General features: G+C 40.6%; 1 protein-coding gene across 1 annotated transcript in view; it reads left to right on the top strand.

Moving 5' to 3' along the window:
* Positions 1 to 2943: 2943 nt before the first annotated feature.
* The window catches only part of LOC139552796 (globoside alpha-1,3-N-acetylgalactosaminyltransferase 1-like), a 39376-nt gene continuing 29589 nt past the window's right edge, over positions 2944 to 12730 (top strand). The window contains exon 1 of the mRNA XM_071364840.1: positions 2944 to 3084. Within this exon, the coding sequence (XP_071220941.1) occupies positions 3075 to 3084 (10 nt within the window). The 5' untranslated portion in view covers positions 2944 to 3074. The remainder of the gene's footprint in view (positions 3085 to 12730) is intronic.

Genomic DNA, 12730 nt, shown 5'->3' on the forward strand with positions numbered 1-12730 from the left:
TGTCAAAATGATAAAAATAAATAAAAAAAGACATTGATGAAAGGCGCATGTGTAACAGGGTTGGTTACGTTTCCACTTGCCTCTAAGGAAATCTATTTAATGTTCAAGCATTCTTATTGGTTGGTTCAATTCCCATGACAATAAGGCGTGTTGTTATTGGCCCCGCTTGCAGAAAGGGGGAGATCGAAAGTCAGGTCTCCCCAGTATGAAAATGTGATGCAAGAGGTAGGTCACCTTCTGAATACTGTTTTCTATTTTACAATGTGTACAAGTTTGCTGTACATTCCTGTTTATACATGTGTGGGTATATGGTACATGTTAGGGATTGAGGGTATATGATTGCTGTATATAAGTGTGTTAGCTAGCCTGCACCGACGTAGTGGTCACATAAGCTCACTGCTAACACAGTTGTTTTCATGCTATTGATTTTACCATCGACAGCCATCAACATCAGTAATCCCTGCACAACTAACGTACTGTTTCCTATTTAACTACAGATAATAAATAATGCTCAACTGGGATCACTGGCTGGGGTGATTTCTTTGAACAAAACACAGGAGAGTACGATTAACATCTGTTACACACGGTTACCCAGAGCTCTGTTTCCGGTACACCAGTTCCCTGTTGTGTTCTTTACTGTGAAGGGGTACCACTACCATATACAATTCAGTCTTAATATAAGACATAGGTTGCGGTCCAAACACTTAAGACACACCCTATCCCCTCAGCCCTCAAATTAAGTGGAGACTTCTGATGACTTATGACGAGTATACACTTCCAGGGCGAGGGGAGAGGGAGTCCTAATAACAAAGGCTGAAGGTATCTCTAGACTAACATATGGCGCTCTATCTTTATATCTTGACGGTAAAATAAGCAAGGAGATAGACCAGATGCTTTTCAACTTTCTGTGGAGAAACCGTACCCATTACAGTTGTAATGAACACTTATGAGAATGGTGGGCTGAATTTTCTGGACTTTACTACCTCATAATACTATACTTCTAAGATCAATTGGATAAAACAATTCCTAAGACCCACTTCTATGTGGAACTTTATTCCTCATGTCTTGTCTACTTTTGGTGGCCTTAACTTCATGTTGGTTTGCAAATATAATATTGAGAAAGTTCCAGTGAAACTTTTCTGCTTTTCATCGGCAGGTTTTCTTGTCATGGTCCTTCATTTTATAAGCAGAATTTTTCTCCACACATATTATATATGGAATAATCGGGATATTGTATAAAAATACTTCTTTGTTATTAGAATATTGGTTCTGAAATAATATCCTATTGGTGAGCCAACTTGTAAATGCAGAGTGTTTTTTTAACCTAGTTATAAGGAATTCTTATCACTTTACAAGGTCCCTGTAACACCTAAAGCTTTTGCAATTGTTTTAGATGCCATTTCCTCAAGTGTTGCTTTATTATTCAGGTACATGTCAAAACCCTCAGAGCCTACCTTCCATTAACCCTGTTGACTCATCAGTAGGAAAGATTTGTGTCTCTTTTGGTCCATTCAACAACAGAGCGATACGAACCTTGTTTCAGCAGGATGTTGTACCTTATGTCATGCCTTATTGGAATGGATTTATTGATAATATCTTTTGGAAAAAAGTTTGGATGTTGCCACACACATACCTACTTGTTAACAAAATTAAAGAAGTGTCGTTTAAAATTGTTCATAAATATTAACCTGCCAACCACTATATGAAGAAGTTTAAGGAAAACATAAACTCAAATTGTACCTTTTGTAATGACCACCCAGAAACGGCGTCGCATCTTTTTTGGCATTGTATTCATGTAAGAAAACTGTGGCAAGACTCCGTAGATTTATAATTGAACACATTTATGAAGATTTTACACTATTGTGGAAAGATGTACTGCTTGGATTCTTTACCTATGATAAAATTGTTTCAGCTTATTTCTATGTAATTCATTTCATTATTCATATTAAGAAATGTAAATTTACAAACAAAACACCACATTTTCTTACCTTACAAAAATAAATTGAACTATATTTTAAGACAAATAGTCTACTAACAAAAAAGCTGTTAGAATTCTAAGTTTATGTATGTCCCTTAAAATCCTTGTGTAATGTGATATTGTACCCCCTAGCCTAATTGTCCTTTGTATATAATTTATATATACACACTTGTGTTCCCACATGTACTTCCTGTATTGATTTGTTTTTAATATTATTTTTTTAAGTAAAAAAAAAAAGACGAGGAAGGAATGATTTTTAAATGGTCGGAAATTCGTCACTCATTCATCCCACGATGATTGTTTTCAGCCATCGGCAGCTTGTAGGTGCTTTATATGTGCTACAGTCAATTGTGAGTGCATGTCTACTTATATTAAATATATAATTATTAATATACACCTACTGTATGATAGCTAGCAAATTAATTAGCTAACTAACGTTAGCCTGCCTAGCTGGAACTTCTGAAGGAAAAAGTTTTATTTCTACAATTTCCAAAAGATAACCAAACAAAAATAATAACTTTTTACGTAGTAGCAACATTTAACTTATTTGCATTCGTTTTTACTTACACTTGTATGTTGACTTCTCCATTGATGTCGTTAAGTTTTCGCGGACTTTTCTTATGGGGAGTTTCAGGTCCCGGAGTGAACATAATTGTACACTCGCAAAGCCGACTAAAAACGAGGGCTGAGGGGCTTACGTTGCAAACTTCCCTTGCTTGGCTAATCATTTGGACCACCCTCCAAGATGGCGACGGGGATTCCCCAAGGGCATAAGGCGAGGGTAAGTGGACGAGGTTGTGTCTTTTAAGTGTTTGGACCGTGCCCACAGGACCGCGCCATAACGATATTCTACCCTTTTGCACACTCCCCCCATGAATTTAAAATGAACTGAATGGTGGAACCTTCCTCCAGCCATGCTTTCACTAATCCAATGCTTCTAAATGCATAACGGGGCGTGAACAAGTGCACACTTCTGGAGACGGTGCGAGCTCAATGGAAATATAGATTTTGTATAAAGTGAGGTATAGATAGCTATATGCACCTTTATACTATACAGACAACTGGGACCAGGTGACTCTCACGAGCATCAGTAAAAATGATACAAAGTGAGTACAAATCAATTGAAAAATGTAGATATTACATGTAGATATGATACGTTTGTGTAGATAAGTTAGTGAAGAAAAGTTTAATGAGTGAGTATCTATTTAATTGAATGTATTTTATTAAATCTATATTACATTCATGTATTGAGTTCAGTGAATAGGCTATTTCAGAAATCCATGTCTGTTAACCCTATTGTCTACTAATTGGGTATCAATAACACGTATAATATTATGAAATGTATATAATATTATATGTACATAATACATCTTAGATATTATACAAGAAAATATATTTCAGGTTTGGTGCAAATAGGAACCATCTGGGTGTAAACCCTTCAATGAGCTACACCTGGGCGTATAGCCTATTCTACGCTTAGTAGGGATCAGGCGTAGGGTAATACGCACAGAAAACAATAGCAATCTATATTTTCAAAAGTATATAAGTCTTGTGTTAATATTTCACAACATCCGGGGCTTTTCGAGTTGTAGAATAATACACTTGATTTATGCTACACATAGCATGCTGAATGTGTCTGATCAGTGATGCATTAGCAAACGAATAGATTAGCTACCTCGCACCTACACTTATTTGCCCAGCCAGAGATCAAATAACGAAATATACAAACGGAGACTGATTCAGTGAAACAAAATCACATTGATTGATGATCAGACAGGTGAAGGGCTTTTGGTCGGCATAGGCTACTACGTGAGAAAGGCAAAATAATCCACACTTGTAACAGCCTAGTAAAGGTCGCTGGAAAGCAACCATGATTATGAAGCATCAAATCTAATGAACGTGCATTGTTTACACCAGATTTAGCCACGACCACAGTCATACAGTGAGTTCCAAAACTATTGGGACTGTAGGTAGGTTTCCATCCAATTGGCAACATATTGTAGCGACCCATATTTTCATACGAATATTCTAAATTCCGCATACGTTTGTTGTTCTTGCCATTATACCACTAGTGGTGTGTTTCCACCAAATGGACTTGTTGCGGATATAAATCAGTGCTTGATGACGTGGCACACACAACATGTAGCCTACCGAATAAAAATCTTAAATTCAATGTGTTTCCGTCGCATTTTAATTTCTACTGCATTAAGTAGCAAATGTGCCCACGCTGGTCTTGGCTAGAGTGCAACAGTTGGAAGATACAGTGTGGGTAGGCTTGTCTACATGATGAGATCATTATGGATAAGTGTCAAACGGCAGTCAAGCACCGACCATCATGTCACAAGAATAAGACCTTCGATATTATTTGGAAAGGAGCATCAAGGTCACCGTGTACTTTCACCACCTTGTAAAGGTCATCATAAATATTTAATCTGTAGCCTAATAAAACTGCATGGTTTCCCGAGTCATAGTGGGAGGAGCAAACATCGTATCATCGCGTGACTCCAAGTTTACTTCGATATTTTTATTTTTATTTATTTAACTAGGCAAGAACAAATTCTTAATTACAATGATGGCCTAGGAACAGTGGGTTAACTGCCTTGTTCAGGGGCAGAACGACAGATTTTTACCTTGTCAGTTCTTACCTTTCGGTTACTGGCCTAACACCCTAACCACTAGGCTACCTGCCGCCCCTATGATGATATGATGGTTATTATATCAATATTCGATGCGTGAATAAACAGTGTGCCTATTCGAAAATAATGTGTAATCACCAGCGGTTGGATTGATCCGTCCATATATCATAAAGACCAGTTTTGGATCTATCTAAAAATGCATCACCCCCCCCCCCCCCCCCCAATATTATTTTGTTAAATTGAAGGAAGAAGTCTGGGTCCCCTTCATTCGGAGCATAAATATTTTTCAAATATTATATTTTGTCCCGAAACCTTTACAAGTAAAATCAAGATTTGTCCCTATTTGTCCTAACTCTTTTCCCACTTGAACATGTATATTTTTGGAAAATAGAATACACACCTCTTTTTTGTTGTTATGTTTTATAGTAAGCACTGCACACCCATCTGTCTCCCACCCAAGAAGCATCTTTTTCCAGCAGGTGGATATCTTGGAGCATAATTACGTTTGAGTGTTTTTAAGATAATTCAATACCTTCCGTCTTTTAGAACATAAACCTAATCCGTTCACATTCTACTCCGTCATTTTAATTACATTGGTCATTATGTCTGAAAGGTTGTAAATATACTATGACCAAAACGTGACGACTGTTAGAATATTTTTAAATCAATGCGTTTCGTATAGTCTTTGCTTATCGAATCAAAGAACGCGAACGGCTGGTAGAGCACCCCAAATAGAACACTAAACTTCCCATAGAACAAATATGTCATAAACATATCCCAACTCCACACGATACAAAAATAAAAAATCTCCCTCCTCCCTAAACCAGGCCTTCCCGAGCACTGACGCTCCAACCAGAATAACAACGTTTTACCAACGCCAAGTATAGGCATGACCATATACATTTTGATACGACAGCGATGACATGTCATAAATGACATAGATCAACCAAAAACATCAAACATAAAGACAGGCTGATCATTATACTCGTAAAGAGAAGATATTACCTTTCTCACGAACTGTCTAATTCCATAAAGCAGGAATATAAGCAGAGAACAAACACCCAAAGGGAGACTGGTATAAATCATAATAATGATGACATAAACTAAGTAACACTTTGGGTTGTGCCCATCACGCATGGCACCAACACCCCTGTTGAGGCCTATATTGACCAACTATTGCGGTTATAAAAGTGAAAACAGAATATGCTTGGACTATAATCCTGCTCAATCTAGGATGATAATGACATTAACTGTAAACCTGAAAGATACATTGTAGGCGGCATTTGTAGCATAAACACTCAGTGAGACTGTTACTCACAACATAGGAAGTTCTATCAGCGTAGAGAAATGGTAGTCTATCCGTGATGAACCACTGCCATCATGTGGATCCTCCATAGCCTACCACACTACTCAGATTGTTTGGCCTCATTGATGTCCGCGACACACTTCTTTGGGTCTCTGAATCGATGTAGTGATCCTCTCACAGTAATCCAGAACGCGGCAAGGTATTGCAAGGAGTATTTCAGTCCCCGTTTCATGCACATATGTCTCACCTCCGTGAATGCATCTCTCTTGTCCTGAACCTCATTGGAAAAGTCAGGGAAAAACTCCACCTTTGTCCCTTACCAGTGAAAAGTCCTAAATTATTTTGCTCTGAGCCGGACCTTCTCCCTGTCAGTGTATGTATGGTAAGAATTTCACCAGGACAGGCCGGGGGTTGCGTGGGGCTGGTACTGGGCGCAGTGTCTTCGGTGTCCGATGTGTTCTCTCAATGGTCATGTTGGTAACATCCTCTAGTGTGTCCTGAAATAAATTGCGTAAAATGTCTTTCACACAATCCACTGTATTTATGTGGATTTCGATTTTTTTCAAGTGTTGTTTAGGCGGGTGTTCTTGTCCTCCAATGTTGATATCCTCTCTTCGGCGTTTGTAACTTGGTGGTCGAGTGTCCACTTTTGTTTTCAGTGTGCCCACTGTGTTTTATTTCAGCCACATCTTCGCAATTTTCTCTTCTAGATTTTTGTTCATTTTGAGAATCTCCTTTAGAACTGGGTCATCAGGCTGTTATTCTCCGCCATTTTCCTTGCTAGCAGAAGCTGCAGGTAGAAACAATGTTTTCGTCAAAAGTGTCTGTTTTTGTGCGTTTCTAAGTCATTTTCCCATGTAACCGATATCTTGGACAATTAGTTAATTAACAAAATGTATAACTAGGCGCTGAATAATTTGTTAAAATCGGTTTGGAGCTACACAACCTCGTTAGTTAGCTGCTGCTCCTCTCCACATCGTCGCCGGAACTCCTGTATGACTTTACTTTTATAAAGACTAAAGACAGTTTACAGACGCACAGATGTGATACCCCCAGACATGCTAACCTCTCAGCATTATAACAGGGGAGGGTAGCATTTTTGGGGGGAGGGAGTATGATATTGTGTATCTATAACTTTCTCACTCATCAGTATTAACGATTCATTCAGGACTATCCATAATCATAGTGGCATCGACATTAATACAGAAGTGTTTAGAAACATTATATTCATATTTACAATGAAAGTGACTCCAAAATGACACTACACTATTGACGAAAATAATCCGAAACAAGCAAAACAGACAGCAAATGGATCTAACAAGTTTGTACAAGCTTGATGTAGTCATTGCATGCTAGGAATATGGGACCAAATACTAAACTTTGGACTACTTTAATACACAGAGTACCCGTCACAAGTTTGGATACACCTACAGTACTCATTCCAGGATTTTTTATTTTTTTAACTATTTTATACATTGTAGAATAATAGTGAAGACATCAAAGCTATGAAAAACATATATGGAATCATCTAGTAACCAAAAAAGTGTTAAACAAATCAAAATGTATATGAGATTATTCAAAGTAGAAATCCTTTGTCTTGATGAAAGCTTTATCTCCTGGCATTCTCTCAACCAGCTTGATGAGGTAGTCACTTGGAATGCATTTCAATTAACAGGTGTGCCTTGTTAAAAGTTAATTTGTGGAATTTCTTTCCTTCTTAATGCATTTGAGCCAATCAGTTGTGTTGTGACAAGGAAGCGTTGGTATACAGAAGATAGCCCTATTTGGTAAAAGACCAAGTCCATATTATGACAAGAACAGCTCAAATAAGCAAAGAGAAATGACAGTCCATCATTACTTTAGACATGAAGGTCAGTCAATGTGGAAAATGTCAAGAACTCGGAAAGTTTCTTCAAGTACAAACGCAAAAACCATCAAGCGCTATGATGAAACTGGTTCTCATGAGGACCGCCACAGGAAATTAAGACCCAGAGTTACCTCTCCTGCAGAGGATAAGTTCATTAGAGTTACCAGCCTCAGAAATTGCAGGCCAAATAAATGCATCACAGAGTTCAAGTAACAGACACGTCTCAACATCAACTGTTCAGATAAGACTGGTTTTTGCTTAATAATGGCGCAGAAGGATATGGCCGCCGTTTTACGATCCCGTAACTAATTGTGCTAATGTGTACGTTTTTTCGCATTATTTGTAACTCACTTTGTACATAATGTTTCTGCCACCGTGTCTTAATACCGAAAAGATCTTCTTGATATCAGGGCAGCGATTACTCACCCCGTACTGGAGGAATTCTTGCTCAACGAATCGGACGGGAAGGATTTACTCCAGACACCTGACAAGGCCCTCATCCCTGTCATTCGCAGGCGGAAAAGACGGCGGCATGGGGGACGACGGTCCGGGTGCCTTGTTAGGATCCGTCGCCGAGAGGGTAATCTACCTTTACCATCGGTCCTATTAGCCAACTTACAATTAATCGATCATTAAATAGACGAACTACAAGCACATATATCCTACCAACGGGACATTAATAACTGTAATATCTTATGTTTCACCGAGTCGTGGCTGAACGACGACATGATTAACATACAGCTGGCGGGTTTTAAGCTTTTTCGGCAGGATAGAACAGCAGCATCTGGTAAGACACAGGGCGGTGGCCTATGCATGTTTGTAAACAACAGCTTGTGCATGAAATCAAAGGAAGTCTCAAGGTTTTGCTCACCTGAGGTAGAGTATCTCATGATAACCTGTAAACCACACTATTTACCAAGAGTTTACATCTATATTTTTCGTAGCTGTCTACATACCACAGCAGACCGATGCTGGCACTAAGACCGCACTCAATGAGCTGTATACGGCCATAAGAAAACAGGAAAACGTTAATACAGAGGTGGCGCTCCTACTGGCCGGGGACTTTAATGCAGGAAAACTCAAATCAGTTTTACCTAATTTCTATCAGCATGTTAAATGTGCAACCAGAGGGGAAAAAAACTCTAGACCACCTTTACTCCACACATAGAGACGTGTACAAAGCTCTCCCTCGCCCTCCATTTGGCAAATCTGACCATAATTATATTCTCCTGATTCCTGCTTACAAGCAAAAACAAAAGCAGGAAGCACCAGTGACTCGGTCAATAAGAAAGTTGTCAGATGAAGCAGATACTAAGCTACAGGACTGTTTTGCTAGCACAGACTGGAAAATGTTCCGAGCTCAACACTGCCCTTTCCCACCTGGACAAAAGGAACACCTATGTGAGAATGCTATTCATTGACTACAGCTCAGCGTTCAACACCACCTCTGCAACTGGATCCAGGACTTCGTGATGGGCCGCCCCCAGGTGGTACGGGTAGGTAACAACACATCCGCCCCGCTGATCCTCAACACGGGGGCCCCTCAGGGGTGCGTGCTCAGTCCCCTCCTCTACTCCTGTTCACTCATGACTGCATGGCCAGGCACGACTCCAACACCATCATCAAGTTTGCCGATGACACAACAGTGGTAGGCCTAATCACCGACAACAATGACACAGCCTATAGGGAGGAGGTCAGAGACCTGGTCGTGTGGTGCCAGGACAACAACCTCTCCCTCAACGTGATCAAGACAAAGGAGATGATTGTTGACTACAGGACGAGGACCGAGCACGCCCTCATTCTCATCAGGCTGTAGTGGAAAAGTTTGAGAGCTTCAAGTTCCTTGGTGTCTACATCACCAACAAACTATCATGGACCAAACACACCAAGACAACACCAAGACAGTCGTGAAGAGGGCACGACAAAGGCTATTACCCCTCAGGAGACTGAAAAGATTTGGCATGGGTCCTCAGATCCTCAAAAGGTTCTACAGCTGCACCATCGAGAGCATCCTGACTGGTTGCATCACTGCCTGGTATGGCAACTGCTCAGCCTCCGACCGCAAGGCCTTACAGAGGGTAGTGCGTATGGCCCAGTACATCACTGGGGCCAAGCTTCCTGCCATGCAGGACCTCTATCAGGCTGTATCAGAGGAAAGCCCTAAAAATGTTCAACGACTCCAGCCACCCTAGTCATAGACTGTTCTCTCCGCTACCGCACGGCAAGCAGTACCGGAGCACCAAGTCGAGGGCCAAAAGGCTTTTTAACAGCTTCTACCCCCAAGCCATCAGACTCCTGAACAGCTAATCAAAGGGCTACCCAGACCCCTCTATTACGCTGTTGCTACTCTCTGTTTATCATCTATGCATAGTCACTTTAACTCTACCTACATGTACATATTAACTCAACTAACCGATGCCCCCGCACATGGACTCTGTACCGGTATCCCGTGTATATGGCCTCGCTTTTTATTTGACTGCTGCTGTTTAATTATTTGTTACTTTCATTTTCAATTTTTTTCTTATCTATTTTTTACTTAATAAAAAAATCTTAACTTCCAAAAGCATTTTTGGTTAAGGGCTTGTAAGCATTTCACTGTAAGGTCTACACTTGTGACCAATACAATTTGATTTGACTGTGTGAATCAGACCTTCATTTAAAAAATATGCATATATTATTTCATTTTATTTCACCTTTATTTAACCAGGTAGGCCAGTTGAGAACAAGTTCTCATTTACAACTGCGACCTGGCCAAGATAAAGCAAAGCAGTGCGACCAAAAACAAGAACACAGAGTTACACATAAAGGATCGGTAGGATAGTCAGTTTTATGAGGGTATGTTTGGCAGCATGAGTGAAGGAGGCTTTGTTGCGAAATAGGAAGCCGATTCTAGATTTAATTTTGTATTGGAGATGCTTAACGTGAGTCTGGAAGGAGAGTTTACAGTCTAACCAGACACCTAGGTATTTTTAGTTGTCCACATATTCTAAGTCAGAACCGTCCAGAGTAGTGATGCTAGACTCCTCCTAGAGCTGGCTGCCCGGCCAAACCGATAAATTAGGGGAGAAAGTCCTTGGTCAGGGAGGTGACCAAGAACCCGATGGTCACTCTGACAGAGCTCCAGAGTGCCTCTGTGGAGATGGGAGAAACTTCCATCAGGACAACCATATCTGCAGCGCGCCAACAATCAGGCCTTTATGGTAGAGTGGCAAGACTGAAGCCACTTCTCAGTAAAAGGCACATGACAGCCCACAAAGAGTTTGCCAAAAGGCACCTAAAACATTCTCTGGTCGGTTGAAACCAAGATTGAACCCTTTGGCCTAAATGCCAAGTGTCACGTCTGGAGGAAACCAGGCACCGCTCATCACCTGGCCAATACCATCCCTACTGTGAAGCATGTTTGTGGCAGCATCATGCTGTGGGGGTGTTTTTCAGCGGCAGGGACTGGGAGACTATTCAGGATCGAGGGAAAGATGAACGGAGAAAAGTACAGAGAGAGCTGTGATAACCTGCTCCAGAGCGCTCATGACCTCAGTCTAGGGCAAAGGTTCACCTTCCAACAGGACTTTCTAAGCACACAGCTAGGACAACGCAGGTGTGGCTTCGGGACAAGTCTCCTAATGTCCTTGAGTGGCCCAGCGGGGCCCGGACTTGAACCTGATCAAACATCTCTGGAGAGACCTGAATATAGCTGTGCAGCGATGCTCCCCATCTAACCTGGCAGAGCTTGAGAGGATCTACAGAGAAGAATGGGAGAAACTCCCCAAATACAGGTGTGCCAAGCTTGTAGTGTCATGGGGCTCCCGAGTGGCGCAGCGGTCTAAGGCACTGCATCTCATTGTTAGAGGCGTCACTACAGACACCCTGGTTCACATCCAGGCCGCATCACATCCGGTCGTTAGTGTGAGTCACATAGGGCAGCGCACAATTGGCCCAGCGTCGTCCGGGATTGGCCGGTGTAGGCTGTCTTTGTAATTAAGAATTTGTACTTAACTGACTTGCCTAGTTAATTAAAGGATAAATAAATAAAAAATGAAATAACCAAGAAGACTTGAGGCTGTAATCGCTGCCAAAGGTGCTTCAACAAAGTACTGAGTAAAGGGTCTGAATTCGTATGTAAATGTGATATTTCAGTTTTATATAAAAAAAAAAAAGCAAACATTTAGAAAAACCTGCTTTTGCTTTGTCATTATGGGGTATTGTGTGTAGATTGATGAGGGGAAAAAACAAATAAGGCTGTAACTAAATTTGAGAAATGTCAATGGGTCTGAATACTTTCCGAATGCACTGTATCTGTTGCGTTCTATCACCGAGTTGTAAAAGCAAGCAGAGCAGAAACTGGCTGCTATTTAGATGACAGATGTAACTGGCAAGATAAATGCTGTTTAACTTAACAGAAAACAACTAAACTAGGGTTTATTCAAACATTAATGTTTCATCCACTCTCGACTGTGGTGAATGATGTGGAGATCATCCGTTCACCTACTCTGCGTCTCAGAAAGACAGGGTGGTTGCAAGCAAAAATCTCAAATTTGGACTCATCAGACCAAAGGACAGAGTTTCACTGGTCTTAAAGTAATGATGGACTGGCGTTTCTCTTTGCTTATTTGAGCTGTTCTTGCCATAATATGGACTTGGTCTTTTACCAAATAGGGCTATCTTCTGTATACCACCCCTACCATGTCACAACCCAACTGATTGGCTCAAACGCATTAAGAAGGAAAGAAATTCTACAAATGAACATTTAACAAGGCACCTGTTAATTGAAATGGATTCCAGGTGACTACCCCATGAAGCTGGTTGAGAGAATGCCAAGAGTGTGCAAAGCTGTCATCAAGGCAAAGGGTGGCTACTTTGAAAAATTTCAAATGTATTTAGATTTTTTTTACACTTTTTTTGGTCACTACGTGATTCCATATGTGTTATTTTATAGTTGATGTCTT

Source organism: Salvelinus alpinus, chromosome 24 (assembly GCF_045679555.1).
Source record: "Salvelinus alpinus chromosome 24, SLU_Salpinus.1, whole genome shotgun sequence".
Classification (NCBI taxonomy): domain Eukaryota; kingdom Metazoa; phylum Chordata; class Actinopteri; order Salmoniformes; family Salmonidae; genus Salvelinus; species Salvelinus alpinus.